Source organism: Andrographis paniculata, unplaced genomic scaffold (genome assembly GCF_009805555.1).
Source record: "Andrographis paniculata isolate CXL003 unplaced genomic scaffold, ASM980555v1 Contig70END, whole genome shotgun sequence".
NCBI lineage: Eukaryota > Viridiplantae > Streptophyta > Magnoliopsida > Lamiales > Acanthaceae > Andrographis > Andrographis paniculata.
Genome location: NW_026137607.1, coordinates 281,812 through 300,208, shown reverse-complemented (window position 1 = coordinate 300,208; position 18,397 = coordinate 281,812). Strand labels below are relative to the sequence as shown.

At 32.1% G+C, this 18,397-nt stretch overlaps 2 protein-coding genes across 6 annotated transcripts; both read left to right on the top strand.

Annotated features, from left to right (window-relative positions):
* Nucleotides 1–239: 239 nt before the first annotated feature.
* Nucleotides 240–2,754, top strand: LOC127264313 (transcription factor RSL2-like). Of its 4 annotated transcripts, none has more exons than XM_051293783.1 (7): nucleotides 240–282; nucleotides 433–545; nucleotides 1,079–1,657; nucleotides 1,755–2,000; nucleotides 2,095–2,160; nucleotides 2,253–2,318; nucleotides 2,420–2,754. In XM_051293783.1, exons 3-7 carry the CDS (start codon nucleotides 1,088–1,090, stop codon nucleotides 2,516–2,518), a joined length of 1,047 nt encoding a protein of 348 aa, XP_051149740.1. In that variant the 5' UTR covers nucleotides 240–282; nucleotides 433–545; nucleotides 1,079–1,087; the 3' UTR covers nucleotides 2,519–2,754. The 4 variants fall into 4 exon arrangements, with proteins under 4 accessions (XP_051149740.1, XP_051149737.1, XP_051149738.1 ...); XM_051293780.1 differs by having other exon boundaries at nucleotides 240–365; nucleotides 433–523; nucleotides 1,119–1,657; XM_051293781.1 differs by having other exon boundaries at nucleotides 240–545.
* A 2,219-nt stretch (nucleotides 2,755–4,973) lies between these two features.
* On the top strand, nucleotides 4,974–10,335 carry LOC127264447 (uncharacterized). 2 transcript variants are annotated; one of them, XM_051293982.1, is made up of 9 exons: nucleotides 4,974–5,529; nucleotides 5,887–6,046; nucleotides 6,132–6,193; nucleotides 7,038–7,132; nucleotides 7,221–7,334; nucleotides 7,611–7,676; nucleotides 7,890–7,987; nucleotides 8,442–8,866; nucleotides 9,049–10,335. In XM_051293982.1, the coding sequence occupies exons 1-9, from the start codon at nucleotides 5,157–5,159 to the stop codon at nucleotides 10,188–10,190; spliced, it is 2,535 nt and encodes an 844-aa protein (XP_051149939.1). In that variant the 5' UTR covers nucleotides 4,974–5,156; the 3' UTR covers nucleotides 10,191–10,335. The 2 variants fall into 2 exon arrangements, with proteins under 2 accessions (XP_051149939.1, XP_051149940.1); XM_051293983.1 differs by lacking the exon at nucleotides 4,974–5,529 and having other exon boundaries at nucleotides 5,971–6,046; nucleotides 7,049–7,132.
* Nucleotides 10,336–18,397: the final 8,062 nt, after the last annotated feature.

The window sequence follows — 18,397 nt, the reverse complement described above, 5'->3', positions numbered from 1 at the left end:
TATTTATTTATTTTAAATTTTATTATTTTTTAAAATTATAAATTTAAATTTTATTTTTAATTTTATTTTTAAATTATAAAAATAAAAAGTTGTTTAAGATAATAGAAAAAATTAACTATTTAAAGAATAATAATGAAAATTAAAATTATGATTAAAATAAAATTACGGAAGCAATTGCAAGTTAAGACTAAATAAATGGCATATTTGTAGATAGCCTAGTGACTTCGTTCATCCATGGATGAACTTTGGGATGCACCAGGAACTACTGAATTGAATTCGGCGGTAAGCTTGCTAGGGTTCATACCATACCGACCTCCCTGTTCAGATCGAATCAACAATTTACTCAAAAATTTTCTACCTCGAAGGTGAATTAGCTACCTCGCAGGGTTAATCCGAATATCCTCGAATTAATTATCTCTCTGCACCAATTAGGTTAGGGCATCTGAGGGACAAAGACCGAGTTTATCGCTTACAATGTCTGCTGCAATGGCGGAACGCCATACTTATCCTCACGATCGCAAAGGTCGACTCTCTCTCTCTCTCAGGTACATTTTCTTTATCCCTCCCGCACGAAGCTAGCTAAATAATTCCACGTTCTCCACCATTTTCTTAATCCCTTTTTAACCCTAATCACTCCTTCTCACCAAACTGCACCACATTATTATAATCTGTGGATGAATCATGAATGAATGAATCCGTCGCTATCAAATGATTAGGTGTAGACAGTTAGCAATTTTTATCTAAAATTAGTTTGTGCTTTCGTTCCGTGCACCAAGTGTTTGTTAAAATGCCTCAACAGCATATTATAATGTAGTACTTTTGTTCTTCCCTCCCTCGTGAGTTGTAGTTTGCCTGTTTTTGGCCCCACAGTGGAGACTTGAGTTTGGTAGGAACAAACATCATTTGTATCATTTTGGTATTGCAATTAAATCATTAAACAATTTGCTGAAGTCAATCCTCACTGCTCTAAAGCTCTGGTATAAATGTGATGCTCGATTATGTGTTTTTGTCATCGCAAATATCCGCCATTGTTGAGCTTCTCTTAAGCTTTTTTTGCTCATTTCTGTAAAATATATAGCAACTGTTAATGGAGACTTTTGGTGCATTTCTTGATGAAGAATGGGAATCATTGAGCAAACTGTTTTCCTGTGAGGATTCTGACTTGCTGCTGCATTTAAACGGCGGCCATGGCGGCGATTTGGCTCCGCCTTTCTTCCCAAATGTGGTTGGGGTTGAAGAGAGTTTGGGTTTCCCCTGCGGCGCAAACTTGTATTGTGTGTCGCCGGAGAGTAGCAACAGCAGTGAAGCTGACGGGACTGCGTTTTTTGCGACGAAAAACCACGGGGCGAATATTGGTGTTAATTTTCTTCAAGATGTTGTTACAACTCAAAATGCTTTCGATTTCTGCACCATGGACAGCACTAATGACGGCCTGATGGCGCCGCCGGTGTTTCCCGACGCAGAAATGGAACAGCTCCTCCAATTAAAAGCTAAAATTATTGATAATTGCCAGTTTGGCGACGCTGGAATCGATCTTGGAGAAAATGTCGAGACAATGCAGCTCAAGAGAAAGGTCGAAACATCGAATGTTCAAACTCCCGACAACAACGGATCATTTGATCAAAGTCCCAAGAAAAGAACCCGAGTTTGTAAATACGTGAGTACACGACCCCTCCCTCGACAGAACTCGTAAATTTTAAATAGATACAATAGTATCTCACGAACTGTTTTTTTTTTTTTTTCGATAAATACAGGAACAGAAAAACAAGAGGAACACACAATCATCGAGAAAGAAGAAAGCCGTCAAGAATGACGAAGAAGACAACAATGGCGGAGGAAATGGACAAACCTCGAGCACCTGCAGCTCCGAGGAAGACGAATTCAATGCTTCCCAAGAACTGAATGGCGGGTCGACTTCTGAATCGAAAGGCTCAGCGTCGAACGGGAAATCGAAGGCGAATCGCGGCCCTGCAACCGATCCACAAAGCCTCTACGCAAGGGTAAAAAATCAAATCTTTATTAAACTCCACGACGACAATCGATCATCTCATCCCTATATATAATCCAATCCTCGAACTCTTTTCTATTCTTCAGAAACGACGAGAACGAATCAACGAGAGGCTAAGGATCTTGCAGAATCTCGTCCCCAATGGAACCAAGGTAACCAAAAAAAAAAAAAATGTTGATCTGATCATCATCGACGACCATTTCACCTAAAAACTGAATTTTCCGACTGCCATTGATTGCATCAGGTTGACATCAGCACAATGCTGGAAGAGGCTGTCCACTATGTAAAGTTCTTACAGCTTCAAATCAAGGTATGTTCCTCAACATTGTATCGATCAAAATCACACAACAAATTTAGTAATAAATTAATTAATCATATCTAAAAATTATTTAATTTCTTTATTATTTGCAGCTGTTAAGCTCTGATGATCTGTGGATGTATGCTCCCATTGCTTACAATGGAATGGACATTGGACTTTACCAGAAGATTGCCCCTAATCAAATCAATTAAGCAATTTATTACATTTCTTGAATTCTCTTACAAAAGGGTTTCTTTTTCTTCTCCAAATCGTAGAATGTGTTGAGCCTTTCGAATACTTTATTAATACAGTCCGTACAGAAAAGAAGAAGCTGAATGTGATGAATTGACAGAGCTTGCAAAGCCCTAATTTTTTTGGCCTTGTATAATTACTACTGTTGTTACAGTGTATATTTATTGATTTTTACTATTGGAATAACAGAAAAGAAAAAGAGTATTTATATATTTTTATTTATTTTGCCTTGAGATATTGCTAGCCGACTCCGTGTCTCAAGAAAATTTTCAACTATGGAGTTAGCCCTGGGTGACAAAATTAAGTACGGCCCGAAAGTCCGATTCGAGTACGATACAAAAAAATTGTATTTGGATTTCAAAAATAGGTTTGAAAATTTTAGGGCCGTGCCTAGCTACGCTAATGCTGTGTCCGGGCTCACGAAGGTCGAGTCGTATTTGGCCCGACCCGGCGCGATTTTAATATTTAATAATTTAATTTTTAATAAATTTATATATAGTAATTTTTTAACAAAGGCAAAAATTACAAGATGACTTGATGGTAAAGGTCTTAAAGTTTGTATATGTTTCGTTGTGGTTCACTTCCCTACTTTTATTATTAAAATATATTTTATTCAAAATTAATTTAAAATTAAAAAAAAAATCAAAAAAAAAAAAAAGGCCGGCATGGCACAGCCCAGTTCACCGGGTCGTGCTCGGACCGGTCCTTCCATACCCGATTGCAATTCGGGCTGTGCTGGCCCAGCATGGCTTGAAATCGGTCGGGTCGGTCCAAATTGTCATCTCTAGTTGGCACACAATTGCTTATCTCTACTTAGGATGTGTTTGTTTTTGGGAATTTTTTTTAAAAATTTATTATTCGATCAAATCTTTTAAATTATATTAAAATTAATTTTATATTCAAAATATTAAATCAGTTCTTATTTATGTTACATCATATTATTATTTCAATTCAAAAAATTTATTATTTAAATTCCAACTTAAAATTCAAATTTCCGGACAAACGGATCCATTACTTCATGTTTTACTTTGGAGGATTATCGTAGATTCCTCTAAATTGAGAGGAATATATTTCTTTATAAAATTTTAAACTCAAATTTTGTTTTGTTTTTGTATATTTGATATTTTCAATGGTTTATATTTTATACTCTTTCTAATATATATATTTTTATTTTGTGTTGTTTACTAAGCATAAAAAATAAATACATATTTTTAAAATTAACTGATGGAATATTATTCTATAAATGATAAATTAAATATAAATATTTATATGTAATAAATACTATAATGTTGTACTTCCTCTGTTCCAAATAATTAATTCACTTTAACTGGGGTACACGTTTTAAGTATTATGTAATTAGAAAATAATTAAAAAGTATATTAGTACAAATAATTAAATTATTACAAATTACGATCAAGATAATTGAATAATTTAATTAAAATAAAAAATATAAATTATAAATTTTAAAATGTATAATTATATTTTTAAAAAGATAAATAGGACCAAAGATATGAAAAAAAAAATGTACGAATTAAGTAAGAGAAAAAATAATATTATTTTATAAATGATAAATTAAATTTAAATATTTACATTTTTTATAGTAATAAATCTATATCGTTGTATTAATATTAAAAAATTATACCGTTAAAATATTACTCATTGTCTAAATTCAAATATTTTATTTAGCATTCGTTTATTATATTCAAAAATATTTTTTTATTTTAAAAAAAATAATTATCATTAATTTAAAAAGATACGGCTTAAAATTATACAAAAATTTTAAAAATAAACTAATTATATATAATAAAAATAATTAATTATAAAATTAATACGTAAAAATAATAATAAATTATAACTTCACTAATAAAAAGTGAAAAATTATAAATAAAAGAAAATTTAAATTCAAAAGATAAATTTAATAAAAATATATTAAAGTAATTTCATAAATAAATAAATAAATTTAGTAATAAATATTTCGTATTTATAAACATAAATATTGCAAAGTTATATTATAACAATCTAAAATTTAAAAAGAAATATATAAAAAACTATAAAAATATTCTATATAATAAAAATAGTAAATGTATTGATAAAAAGTAAAAAATTGTAAAACAAAATAAAAAAAAGTCAAAATTCTGAGATTATATTGCAGAAATATTGAAAAAAATAAAATTCACAGTAAAACTCTTATATATATATATATACTGTATAATATAATATTACCTAAGACTCTTATTTACATTTTAATATTTTAAATATTAATTATTTAATATAAATTAAAAAAAATATAAAAATATTTTATAATGAAGAATATTTGTAAAAAAATTATACAAATCTGGATGGTTTTATCTGTTGATTTTGCCTTTAGTTATGGTTACTATCGAAAGTAATACAAATAGGTAGATGTATTGAAGCGAAAAGGGATTTTTCCCGTCAAAGTAAATTGAAGAGTCAGTCTCAAGGGAGAAGAAGGCTTTTAGCTTTCTCCATCACCCACAATTTCTTGAACCCTTTCCCTTCAATATATACCTACGTATACGCAAACGAATCGCTTCCAGTTATACGTATAATATACGCTCGAAACGATTGTTTGTTGAGATGCGGAATCGGTCTGTGAGCCAGAATCGGGGGGATAGCAGAAACCCTTCCCAGTCTCAGAAGTTCATTCCAAAGGGGGATTTGCGTGACCCTAATTCGCAACAAACCCTATCTAATTCCCTTCGCGGAGGCGGAGATGCGGCGTTTGCGTCGACAAGTAGGGTTAGGATGGGAGGCGATGGGGAATGGGTGAGCAAAGCATTTCCTACCGGAAATTTTGTAGTGTACTTGCCGCAGGATGAGGCGGTGGCGGCGGGGCGCGGCGCCGACGAAGGAGCTCTGGATCCTGTCGAATCGCAGCGCGTTGTTGATTTGTTGAATAGGGAATTGTCTCGGTTGCTCAAGCTCCGACCTAAAGCTTTCTGGAAGGAAGGTTGGGATTCTAGGGTTTTTTTTATTTCGATGAATTTGTTGTTTTTTCGATTATGCTTGATTGACTGTTGTTCTACGTCTGGCTTATGTTTAGTTACATTTGTCTTTTAGATTATGTGAGTAATCAGTAGAAGAAGGCCATTGTAGAAACCTTGTGTAGATTTTAGAATCAACATAAATGTTGTGTAGTGTGTGAAGTTTTCTGTAGGAACGTATTGATTTTAGCAAATGCTGTTAATTCATACGATAAAAATTGTTAGTATTATCATTTTGTCGAGTGTTTTATTGTATCATGAAGGTAAGAGTTTATAAAGAGGAGCCATTGTTTACCTGCAACTTTTTCGATTCTTATCTGCAGTGGCTACTGATGAATCATTGAGTGAGTTCCTTAAAAGTTTCCTGAAATTCAGAAGTAGATGGTATGATTTCCCACACCGTGGAACGCAGGGAGTAGTTGCTGGAGTGATTGTTGGCGAGTTTGATCTTTGCCGGAGGGTCTTCATGGTTCTATATCGAATGTAAGCTAAGAGGGACTCTTTTCTTTTATTTTGTATTTTTCATTTTCGTTTAATCTATCAAGAGATACAATCTCTATTGCCACAGATCATCCAACAGAGACCCGGGAGCTAAGGCCTCTGACACATTGAGTCAAAAAGATCATGAAGGTGTGCGTTCTTGCGTGTGATGATCTTTTTATTATTGTCTGCTAGCATTATAATGCTTGTGCGTCCACCCGAAATTGGTATATGCATTTATGTGGTCCCCATTAAGGTGATCTGATACTTTCTTGATCATTTTGTGTTCGTCATAATATTTATGGTTTGTTATTTCTTGGATCTTTTTGGGTTGGTTATAGTATATTTTGTTTGCGATTTTATTTGATAAACTGCGGTATAAAATTTTAAAGTACTAATTCGGATGTGCCCATTTCCATGGAAAAAGGAACATCCAGATAACTTAATCAACACTTTAACAGGCCATTAAAGCCTTACAATTTCTTGTTTAGATATTAATGCAATTTCATGACTATTCTGTCCATGAGTTGTCGAAATGTTGTTACACGAGTTAGTCTTTTTCCCATCTATGTCTGCATCTTAATTGAGGTAAGAAAACGTAATAACTTTTGGCGTGCACTTTTGGTTTTTTCTTTATTCAGTCTGGTTCAGATGGATGATGTTTCTTAAATGGATATTAGATTACGTTAAATCACGCAGAATAAGAGGAATTTTGATCTCCTCTTGATGGGAACCTTCTCTTCGATAGTAATACTTATAAAAAATCTCTGCTTCCGAATGAATATATGTTTGCTTTTAAATAAATGGGATAATTTTGGATTTGGAATTTTCCTGAGAGAATCAAAGGGATGTTTGCCACAAGAAATTATATATTTAGCTTTGTGGCTGCTGTTTTTATTTGATTTCAATACCGGTGGGGAACTACCAAGTTAATATTAATAAAAGTGTCTTTCAACAATTCTGCAAATGCATTTTTTTAATATTTTGTCTATAGCCCTTTTGCAGGACAATAAGTTGCTTGATTTGCCAACACTGTTGGATATATGTGCTATATACGGCCATGAAAACGAAGATTTGACTCATCTATTGGTATGGTTTTTTCACAAATTACAATGGTGCTGAATTTGTATCGTTAGCTACCTTCCGTCATTCCTTATACGATTACTTATATTTCCAGGTGACCACTGCAATGAAGGCACAACCCTATATCAACGATGATTTTCCTGTCCTGATATATCACTTCCTAAGCATTGTTCAGACAATGTATCAGAGATGCAGCTCAAGTTTAGAGGTCCTTTATATATCTATTCTTTCATTTTACCATGGTACTGTTTCTTTGCATTGAATTGTGTGGAATCTTCCGAATTTACCGTGATGGTGGTCTTTTGTATGGTTCCTGTAAGGAACTTGATGTTCATTCAATCTTGCGATATTAGCTGTCTTTTCGTTTTTTAATATCTATCTTAAAACTTATGGTTTGAATTATACGGTTCATTTGTTTTTTATTTGTCAATGTGAGAATATCGGTGAAAGCTAAAAAAAGGCATTTCCTGGACATTATACTCAGGTTTTGCTTAGCTCTGGTAGCCATCAAGACCAGGGATTCAGTAACGTTCATCATGACTATCTAGGGGTACTCTCGCTTTTGTCCAACTGGTTACGATCGTCGCTGAATTCACATATATTATTTACAATTTGTTCCTCTAAAAGCATGCATTTAGTACAAATTATTATAATGGCGCATGGCCTTTTACAAATGTTGGATTCCATAAGATATTTTTTTACCCATCGATGACGTATAGAGTATTCAACCTTAAATCTGGCCTTTTTCTGATTCTGTTCACAGGTTATGGACTTCATAAATGACTCGGTTGTATCATTGGATTCATTTGTTAATGCCTATAAACAAGCAGCTGCTTATTTCTCTTCCCCGGCCGAGATGGGGTATTTCATATGCTCCCCGATTTTGTTTTAACTTTCAAATGATCACTCTATTGATAGACTGTTTTTAATTTTTTTTTACTAGCACACCATTGGGTTAACTAATCACGTCAATTATGAGATATTTTAGTAAGCCATTGAGTCTTCGGTAAACATAAATCGACAGCATTAATTTGGTTGCAACTTACAACTGACACAATTTAAAACCAAATGTTCTTTACTCTTTATTGAGCATCTTTTTCTATCTTGGTGCTGCTAAAAAGTTGTGTAACTCCCATAACTTAGTTCAGTTTTATCCTTGACCGATTTTTTCTCTCTAACTTGTGGAAGAAACCGTGAATTGTGTTATTAGTAGTTAAAACCAATGAACCATGGGGGAACTGGTTGGCGACTTTCATCTGTAAACTGTTGCAATAATTTGCATGATCATTCGTTATCTGTTTTTTTGCCTGTGCAGTTATGGAAATGAAGACGTGCTGACCACACTTGCAAGACTGCATGACTCGCTTTTGCCGTCTTTGCAGAGGGGCTTTCGTGTTATTTTTGGTGTTGAAGATAGAAACAAAGAAACATCAAATGATGCCCTTTCAAATATTGTTATTAGTCTGAAGATGTTTTCGACAAGGATGGCACAACTCGGATGGAGATTACTGTACCTGTGCTATCTAAGCGATGAGGCATTCGAAGGTTGTGATCCTATTCCAGTTTCGACAAACATGTTCCCCGCAAATGTGGAGGATCCTACGGTGAGGGCGGACATTCTAATACAGACAATAAGAGATCTTTCCGGGGATCAGCCGCACGTTCCCGGGGGTACATTTATCCAGAACATCGAGAAAAACCACAAAATACTTAGTAGGATTGAGTTATTGCGAAAAGCAGGTAAGAATTTTGGTCGATTCATGTCTTTCAGCAAATCATAATTGTTCTTTAAGTACTTTTATAGTAGCGGCACTATTATATTCTGAGATTCTTTCAAATTCGAAGATATTCAAATTTATTTAATTTTCGTAGTTGCTGTCTATGAACTCGGGACTAATAGTGTTTTCAAAACTGGATTGAAGGTTGGCTATCAATGGACGACGAACAATGGCAGTTTCTGTCGAAGATTTTGGATAATCCACCGGCAGATGATACCAAAATGAAAACCGCCGCTCGCCCTGCGGCCGGCGGCAGCAGTATGCAAACAGACGAAGATGCGGCTATCATCGAGTCGAAAATCAGTCAAATAAAGGAGCTGTTCCCGGATTACGGCCGAGGTTTCTTATTGGCCTGCCTGGAAGCGTATAACCACGACCCGGAGGACGTGATTCAGAGAATCCTCGAGGGAACTCTTCATACGGAATTGACGTCTCTCGACACTTCTTCGGAAAGCATCCCCTCATCGAAGCCTCCGTCGGTAGCTGCAAACGACAAAGGCAAGGGGAAACTTGTGGAGGCGACAGTTTCTTCAAGCTCATCGTCGTCGTGGGTCGGGAGGTTTGTGCGGAAAAACAACAACGAATTGTCTGATCACGCGACGCTGAATGCGAAGAGGGAAAAGGAATTGGCGAAAACTGCGGCGCTCATATCCCAATTCGAGTACGAGGACGAATACGACGACTCGTTCGACGATTTGGGGTTGAGCGTGGGAGACTCGGGGGTAGACGAACCCGAACGGCAGGACGATAGACGAGGCGCAGAAGCCAACGACAACGGCGGCTCGACTTCCGGCGCCGCCGACGGTTCGAAATGGAATTCGCGGAAGAAGCCGCAGTTCTACGTTAAGGACGGGAAGAACTACAGCTATAAAGTCGACGGGTCCGTTGCAGTGGCGAATGTCAATGAGGCAAGATTGGTTAACCAGGCGCAGAAGGAACTGATCCACGGGCTCGGACGGGGCGGGAATATTCCATTAGGCGCCATTAGAAGATTGGCGGAGTCGGAAGAGGAGCAGAAGGAAAACGACGGACAGGGGGGCGATGAGGTTGGGGGGCGAGGGGGGCGAGGATCATTCAGGGGCCGGGGGAGACGAGGGGGCGCCCCTTCTCGGCCCCCGCAGGAGAAAGATGAGCAGGAAAACGGCGGCGGCCGAGGGGGGCAGGGAAATCACGGCGGCGGAGGGAGGAGGGGGAGAGGAGGAAGACATAATAATAACAACCATAGGAAAGACAGGGCGATGGGTAAGCATTTTTCTGGGATGCCTGGTCATTATGGTGGCACGTGACGTGGAGGTATATGTGTTTATACTTGGATACATATAAATACAGTTTGTTGTTTTTTTGTTTTGGGATATGGAGGAATTGTATTTTCGTCAGCAGTTTTGTATGGTAAGAAGGTTTTCAATTTTTTTATTATTATTATCCTTGAGTGTGTTATGAGTAATTTTTTTTTGAATAACGTGGGTATACGCAGTCGCTATTTGAAAGTGGCGCACTGGGTAAACTCTCGGCCGAACCTAATATCCTGCAAACCAGATCCAATGGGAAAGTCACACTAGGTGAACTATGTGTGCCAGGTGATCTGAAACGTCGAAGGTTTGAGAATCCATGACTTCACGCTGACAAGTTCAACTCCTACGTCACCACCAAAATAAGTTATTCTAACAAGTTTTTCATTTGGTTTGTTTAAATAAGTTATCCTAACAAGTTTTTCATTTGGTTTGTTTTGATTTAATTAGTATTATAAGATATTAATATAATTATTTTTGCAATATTTTCTTAATTAATATTATATTTTAATATAAGAATTAATATTCAAATATCATCGCCACAAAAATAAATGAGATTTTTAAGTAGGAAGAAGGTAGTACAATTTTTTATATCTCATATAAAAAAATATTCATTCAAATTATTTTATGAAACAAATACTCTTGTATCCATTTTTGCATATTTTATCTAATCTGCCTATATAAAAACACACACACATATATATATATATATTGAAATTAGTTATTTAGAAATTAAAATTATATGTATCAATATTTCTATAAAGAATATAATTTTAAAGAGTTTTTCCTCTCCTTCAGATTACACTCAGCTTCAACCAAAACAATACATATATATTTATATGAATTTAATTTATTTTTAAAATAAAATTAACATAAAAATATATCAATATGTATATTATTTTGTAAAAAATTTAAAATTTATATAATACAAAAAAAAAAAAAAAAAAAAAAAGAGAGAGAAACCCAAAATTTTTTTATAATGCATGCTCTGAGGAATAGGATATTGATAGTATTTTTATTTTAGGATTTTAAAAATAGTAGAAAATTTAAAATTAATGCTCCTTTATGCCACATTACCCGGATACATATTGAATTTAATGAATTAATAAGAAAATAGTTAAATAAGTAAAATAATAATAGGAAATTAATTATTATTTATTATCAATAAATTATACATAAATTCAGCATTGCAGAAAAAATAACATAATTATTCCAAACAGAAAAAACATAATATTGGACAGGTTTAGTGGGTTCTTTTGAGCAAGTTTTTTTTAAAATCTGTGTTCTATGAGCTTGAAAATTTTGAAGTATAAACCCCAAGTGGGCCGAGAGCCCATGAGACAGAAATGAAGTACAGAATTGTTGACCAAGCCCATTAAAGGCCCAATTAGTATATAATTGGATCTTCAAACATCGGCCCAGTATTAATTAATTAGTTTATTTATTTATTTATTTATTATACAATCCCATTTTTCATAAAATTTCAGGATGTGTTTTTTTTTTTGGTTTTTCTTCTCAATTTTTTTTTTTTTTTTAACAAATTTTTTGAAAAAATAAATAATCTATTCTTAAAAAATATCATAGTATTAAATACTCCATCCGTCTCTTTTGAAACTGGTTTTATAATAAATTAAGAATAATAGTATTTTATTGGTTAGTAAAAATGTGTGAGAGATTTTGACATTTTTGCAGTTTGAATTTTTTGTATAAATTTATTTATATGTAATGGTTTATTTGTAATTTAAATAAAAATTAAAAATATTTGAATATTAGTGTATAATTACTTTCTTAAAAAAAATAAAAAAAAATGATTACTTAAAAAATAAGACATACGAAAAATGGTAAAAAATATATTGAATTGAGAAAGAAGGAAATACTCCCTCTGTCCGACTCTAAGACATCATTTATAGTCATTGTATTTAAAATTAAAAATATTCTTATATTTATATAATTTTTTATACATATGTTATTATAATTGTATTGTAAAATACTAATAAAAATATTTTTATTATTTTTTTACTATATTTTTGTATAATAATTAATATTCAAATATGTTACAAAACTCGTATTATTTTACGACAAATCAAATGTTGCATTGGTGATTCAGCAAAGAAATATACCCACATTAAAAATGTATATCCTCCCTTCGTCCCGTTGGAAGGATGACATTTGCTTTTTGCACTTAAATTTTTAAATATTAGTATTATATTGGATTATAGTAAAAAAGACAAAAATATTCCTATTAATATGGTGTAATATAAAAATAATGGCATTTGTGTAATATATTATAAGTTGAAAGGGTATTTATTATGTTAAGTAAGTAGTACAATTACTAAATTAGAAAATAATAACTTTATTTTATTTTAAAATAGACAAAAATAAAAAATAATAACATTTCAATGAGACGTAGGTAATATATATATATATGCCCATTTATCTCTAATAAAGTCGTTATATATTCATATTCTATTCAATATATCGATTATTAGTATTAATATTATTTATTAATATTATTATATTAAGAAGAGGAGGCCATGTGATATGTGAGCACACTGAAAGGTATGATGAGATGAATGAGTTGCAGTCAAAGCTTTGGGAATCCAACCTCCTATTTTCTGTCTCCCAAATATTTCTATATATATTTTAATTAATTAATTTTAGGATACTTGGAATGTTTCTTTACCAAAAATTTTTCTTAAGTTTTATTATTTGAATTATGTATTTTCTGAAAAAATTATATTCTCTTCGTCTCGTCGAAAGATTAGTCATTTTTTATTTTCGTCTGTCCCAAAACAAGGTTATCATTTTCTAATTTAATAATTGTATTACCAACCTAACATAATCAATACCCTTCCAACTTACACTATATTATACAAATGTCATTACTTTTATATTACACAATACTAATGGGGGTATTTTTGTCCTTTCTACTATAATCCATTATAATACTAATATTAAAAAATCTACTTGTAAAAAGTAAACGGCAACCTTGTTCCAGGACGGAGGGAATATTTTTTCTTTTTACAAAATATTCCATTAAATATTATTTTCATATCAAATTTAAATCAATTTTTTTAAAAGAAAAAACTCATCAAAAGAAACACAACTGTGTCCGAAAATATTTTTTTTATACAGTAGATATGATAATTTAGATAAAATATAATTAGAGGTTTATAATTAAAATAAATTAATTCTATAAAAAATATGGAGATTTAAATATAAATAAAAATATATATTTTCATGTGGAGAGAAAATAAAAATAAATGAATTTTAGGGTGTGTTTGTTTGGGAGTTTGGATTTTGAGTTGGGATTTGAATATTAAAAATTTTGAATTTGAATAGTTGTATGATGTAATGTTTTGAATGTAAAATTGATTTTTAGTATAATATAAAAAATAAAAAATAGGTGTTTGATTTGATTTTTTTTTTTTTTGAAAAAAAATGGGATGAATAGTAGATTTAAAATCCAATCTCTCAAACAAACACATTGATTTTAAATGAGTTATGATATTATATATTATATAGTTAATTAAATTTATATATATCGTTTAGTATGTTTTAATTTAATAAATTTTCATATAATGAAGTATGATTTTTATTTAAAATGAGATGAGAGTACTTTTATAACAAATCAAAAAGAAAAATAATTATGTATTTGAATGACAAAAAAATATATTATTTATATATTATTAATATTTTAAAATTTATATGCAAAAAAAGTAAACAACTATATATTATGTACAAAGAAAGAATTTTTATATTAGCAACACTTTTTATACTATCTTTATACCATGGCCTTTTTATATTAATAGTTGAATATTAGTTATTATATATTTTTTTTATTTTATATAATTTGTCCATTTTTTTTATTTCAGTCTATCACACATAATTTTTTAAAAAAAATATAATTATACACTTTAATCGTATTTTAAAATTCATAATTTATAATTTTTTCATTTTAATTAAACTATTTAGTCATATTAATTTTAAATTACACGTCTTCCGGTAAAAGTAGTCCGATTTATAATTATTTTTACTAATATACCTTTTAATGATTTACTTATTACATCATATCTAAAATTTCATATCTCAACTAAAATGGACAAATTATATAGGACGAATTGAGTAATACTTGGTACAAATTAGGAAAAAAATATATATACCTTTATTAATTTCTTATAATACAAATACAATTATATTTGTAAATTAAATTATACAAATGTAAATATATTTTTAATGTTAAATATAATAACGTAAAAAATAAATATGTTCTTTATACGGAACAAAAGTAGTATTTAACCTAAAAACAACTAAAAACTAAAGTGTTTGTTTAAAGATTTGAATTTTAAATAACAAAATTTTAAATTTAAATAATTTAAGTTGTTCGTTTTTTATTTTTGCTTGAATGTGTTTTATATTTTAAGTATGATGAATAGTATTAATAATATAAAAAATAATATTTTATATTAAATTATTAATTTTTATAAATAAATAAAAAGTATATTATATATTGTATTTATATATATTGTATTTTTTTGTAATATAAAAAATAAATTTATTTTATTTGATTTCTAAGAATTTTATTTATGAATTAATAAAATTGTGTAAAGAAATTATTTATTATATAGTTATATCGATATGAATAGTTGGTTGGTGTCAAAGTGCAGAGCAGAGTGTGAGAGTGAGTGAGTGGCAGCCAGCCCACAACCACAAGGAGCTTTGAATTTACAGCGGAAGGGTATTCATGTCATTTTATATTATTTATGTGTCAGGAAATTTAAGGAGACTTTTATATCAAAACTACAAAATAATAATAATAATAATAATAATAATATTCTATCAGTCATGCAAATGTATACTCATTACATGTTTTAATAAAAGTGAGTAATAATTGTTATTTTTTTTTATAGTAAAAAAATACAAAAATGTAATAATTTTTTACTTAATAAAAAACGAAAATATTTTTTATGACAATTCAAAAAAAAAAGTGAACTTAGATTTGAATAACAGAGGAAGTATATTTTTTTCATCTCAGCTAATTTGTCCATTTTATTTGGGACATAAAGTTTCATGTATTATGTAATTAATAATTAATTTAAAAGTACTACCTTCATCCGTCTCTAAATGTCTCATTTACTTTTTAAATTTTGATATTTGAATATTAATTATTACATATAAAAACATAATACAAATTAAGCGAAAAATAACAAAAAATAAAAATAAAAATTCTATTAGTGTTTTATAATACTATTACAATGACATATGTGCAAAAAATTATACAAATATAAGATATTTTTAATGTTAAGTACAATGACGTAAAAGGTAAATGAGACCTTTAGAGCCGGACGAAGGAGTATATTATTAAAAATATTTATGATATAATAAAATAATTATGATATAATAAAAATAATCCTAAATTAGGACTAAAATGACTAAATAATTTAACTAAATAAAAATTATAAATTATAAAATTTTAAAATATTATTAAAGTGTATAATTATATTTCAAAAAAAAATAATAATTTATATGAGACGGACAAATTTGAAAAGTGGACAAATTAAGTGAGACGAAATCAGCACTATATTTATAACTCAAGTTTGAAAATTCTATATCATTTTCTCCTCATAATTTAAAATTTATGTGAGATTTTCTTTGAAATTTAAAAAATATTGCATAAAATTCTATTTTTTTAGGACATTTTTTACAATATTTGAAAAAATACAAAATAATCTCATGCAATTTTTAAAAAATTTATGTAATATTTTTTAAAATACGAGAGAGTTTCATGCAAACTAATAATATTCAAAACTTTTGCATTTTGTTTATATAAATTTTCAAATTACCTTTAAAAAAAAATATTATACCGTCCCTTAATAATCTATCCATTTTTTTATTTTGGTCTATTCCATTCATTTTTTTTTAATAATTGTACTGTTTGCATAACATTACAAATACCCTTTCAATTTATAATATATTACACAAATATCATTAACTTTATATAATAAAGGTAGTTTTCTTTCTACCTTTATTTCTATTACATCCCAATATAATACTAATATTTCTAAAATTTTATAAAAAAAAGTAAATGGATAGATATATATGGGACTGAGGGAGTATCAAATAACTATTTTCTCACATCAGATATTGCTCTTACGTCTTAATTAAAAATATAATTTTTTACTATTTTTATTCATTTCATTCAAAATTATTTATTTTCTACTTTAGTAAAAGTAATCATATATTAGTATCAAACTATTCTTAATTTTAACATAAATTACAAAGGTACTGTTACATATATATATATACTAGAACACGCTCTTGCGCGGTATACCGCGCGACTATTCTATAATGTAATGTAGTGAAACATTATTTATTTGAAATATAAACTGTAAAACAAAAATGTAATCGAATTATTTACGCTCAGGTCGGTGGGTCAGGTCGTTTGGTTTGGTCGGTTGGTCTGGTCGGTTGGTTAGCGGTCGGATAGGCAGGTCGGAAGGTCCTCAGTCGGTTGGTCTGGTCGGTTGGTCCTCGGCCGGATGATCAGGTCGGTTGGTTAGCGAATGGATGGGCAGGTCGGAAGGTCCTCGGTCGGTTGGTCTGGTCGGTTGGTCCTCGGTCGGATGGTTAGCGGTCGGACAGACAGGTCTGATAGTCACCAGATCGGACAGACAGGTCTGATGGTCTGCGGTCGGATAAAGTAGGTCGGCTGGTCTGCGGTCGGATAGGCAAGTCATCTGGTCCGCAGGTGGATAGACAGGTTGCTTGGTGGGTGCGGCCAAGGAGTCTTTTGGTCTAGCGATTGGTCTCTGGATTGGTCGGTTGGGCTATTTGAGTTCTGGAACTGGTGGAGGCGTTTGGCGAGGCGGTTGATGTAACCGACCAGACGACGTTTCAAAATGTTTCGTCTTGGGCGGTTGACGGCGGTTGCTGGCGACGGTTCCAAAACGTCTTTTCAAGCCAGTACAAAGGTAGGGTAAGAGCTAAATTGTCATTTTCGAAATGAGGGGCATGATAGACTTTTCAAGTGACAAATCCATACAATCTCGTGTATAACAACATACAAGTTTTAATACCCAAATCAACTAATACATAAGGTATTGTTACGTACAAAAATAATAATAATAATAATAATGGTAGCAGTGTCTTGAAGGAAGGTAGGACCCGAAGTCGGGTAGAAAAGTAGAAAAATTTGCGCTCAGGTCGGTTGGTCAGGTCGGGAGGTCCTCAAGATGGAAAGTCATCAGGAAGGAAAGTCCTCAAGTCGGTTAGTCAGGTCGGTTGGTTAGCGGGTCGGAAAGTTTGTAGGTCTGATGGTCAGTAGGCCGGATAGACAGGTCTGATGGTCAGCAGGTCGGACAGACAAGTCGGAAGGTCTGCGGTCGGGTAGTCAGGTCGGTTGGTTAGCGGGTCGGATGGTCCATAGGTCGGAAAGTCTGCAGGTCTGATGGTCAGCAGGTCGGAGAGACAGGTCGGATGGTCAGCAGGTCGGACAGACAGGTTTGATGGTCAGCAGGTCGGACAAACAGGTGCGATGGTCAGCAGGTCGGACAAACAAGTCTGATGGTCTGCGGTCGGATAAAGTAGGTCGGCTGGTCTAACAATTGGTCTCTTGAATGGTCGGTCGGGCCAGTTGAGTTCTGGAACTGGTGGAAACGTTTGGCGAGACGGTGCAAGACACGTGTCAATAAAGGAGGAATTAGTGGGCAGTTGATGTAACCGACCAGACCACGTTTCAAAGCGTTTCGTCTTGGGTGGTTGACGGCGGTTGCTGGCGACGGTTCCAAAACGTCTATTCAAGTAATATTTAAGGATTTAGATTTTTTATTTTCAAGCATCTTCAATCAACTTCAACAAAGCAAAGTCAGATTTGGGGATCACCACTTTAAATTTTCAGCATTTTAATTTTCCAATCAATTTCCTTTTATGTACCGTACAGTGTTTAGAGATTCCTAATCTCAGACGCTAAAAAATCAAATTTAAGGTGTTACGTACAAAAATAATAATAATAATAAAAATAATGGTAGCAGGGTCTTGAACAAAGGTAGGACCCGAAGTCGGGCAGAAAAGTAGAAAAATTTGCGCTCAGGTCGGTTGGTCAGGTTGGAAAGTCCTCAGGTCGGGAGGTCCTCAAGACGGAAAGTGGTCAGGTCGGGAAGTCCTCAGGTCGGGACGTCCTCAGGTCGGGAGTTCCTCAAGACGGA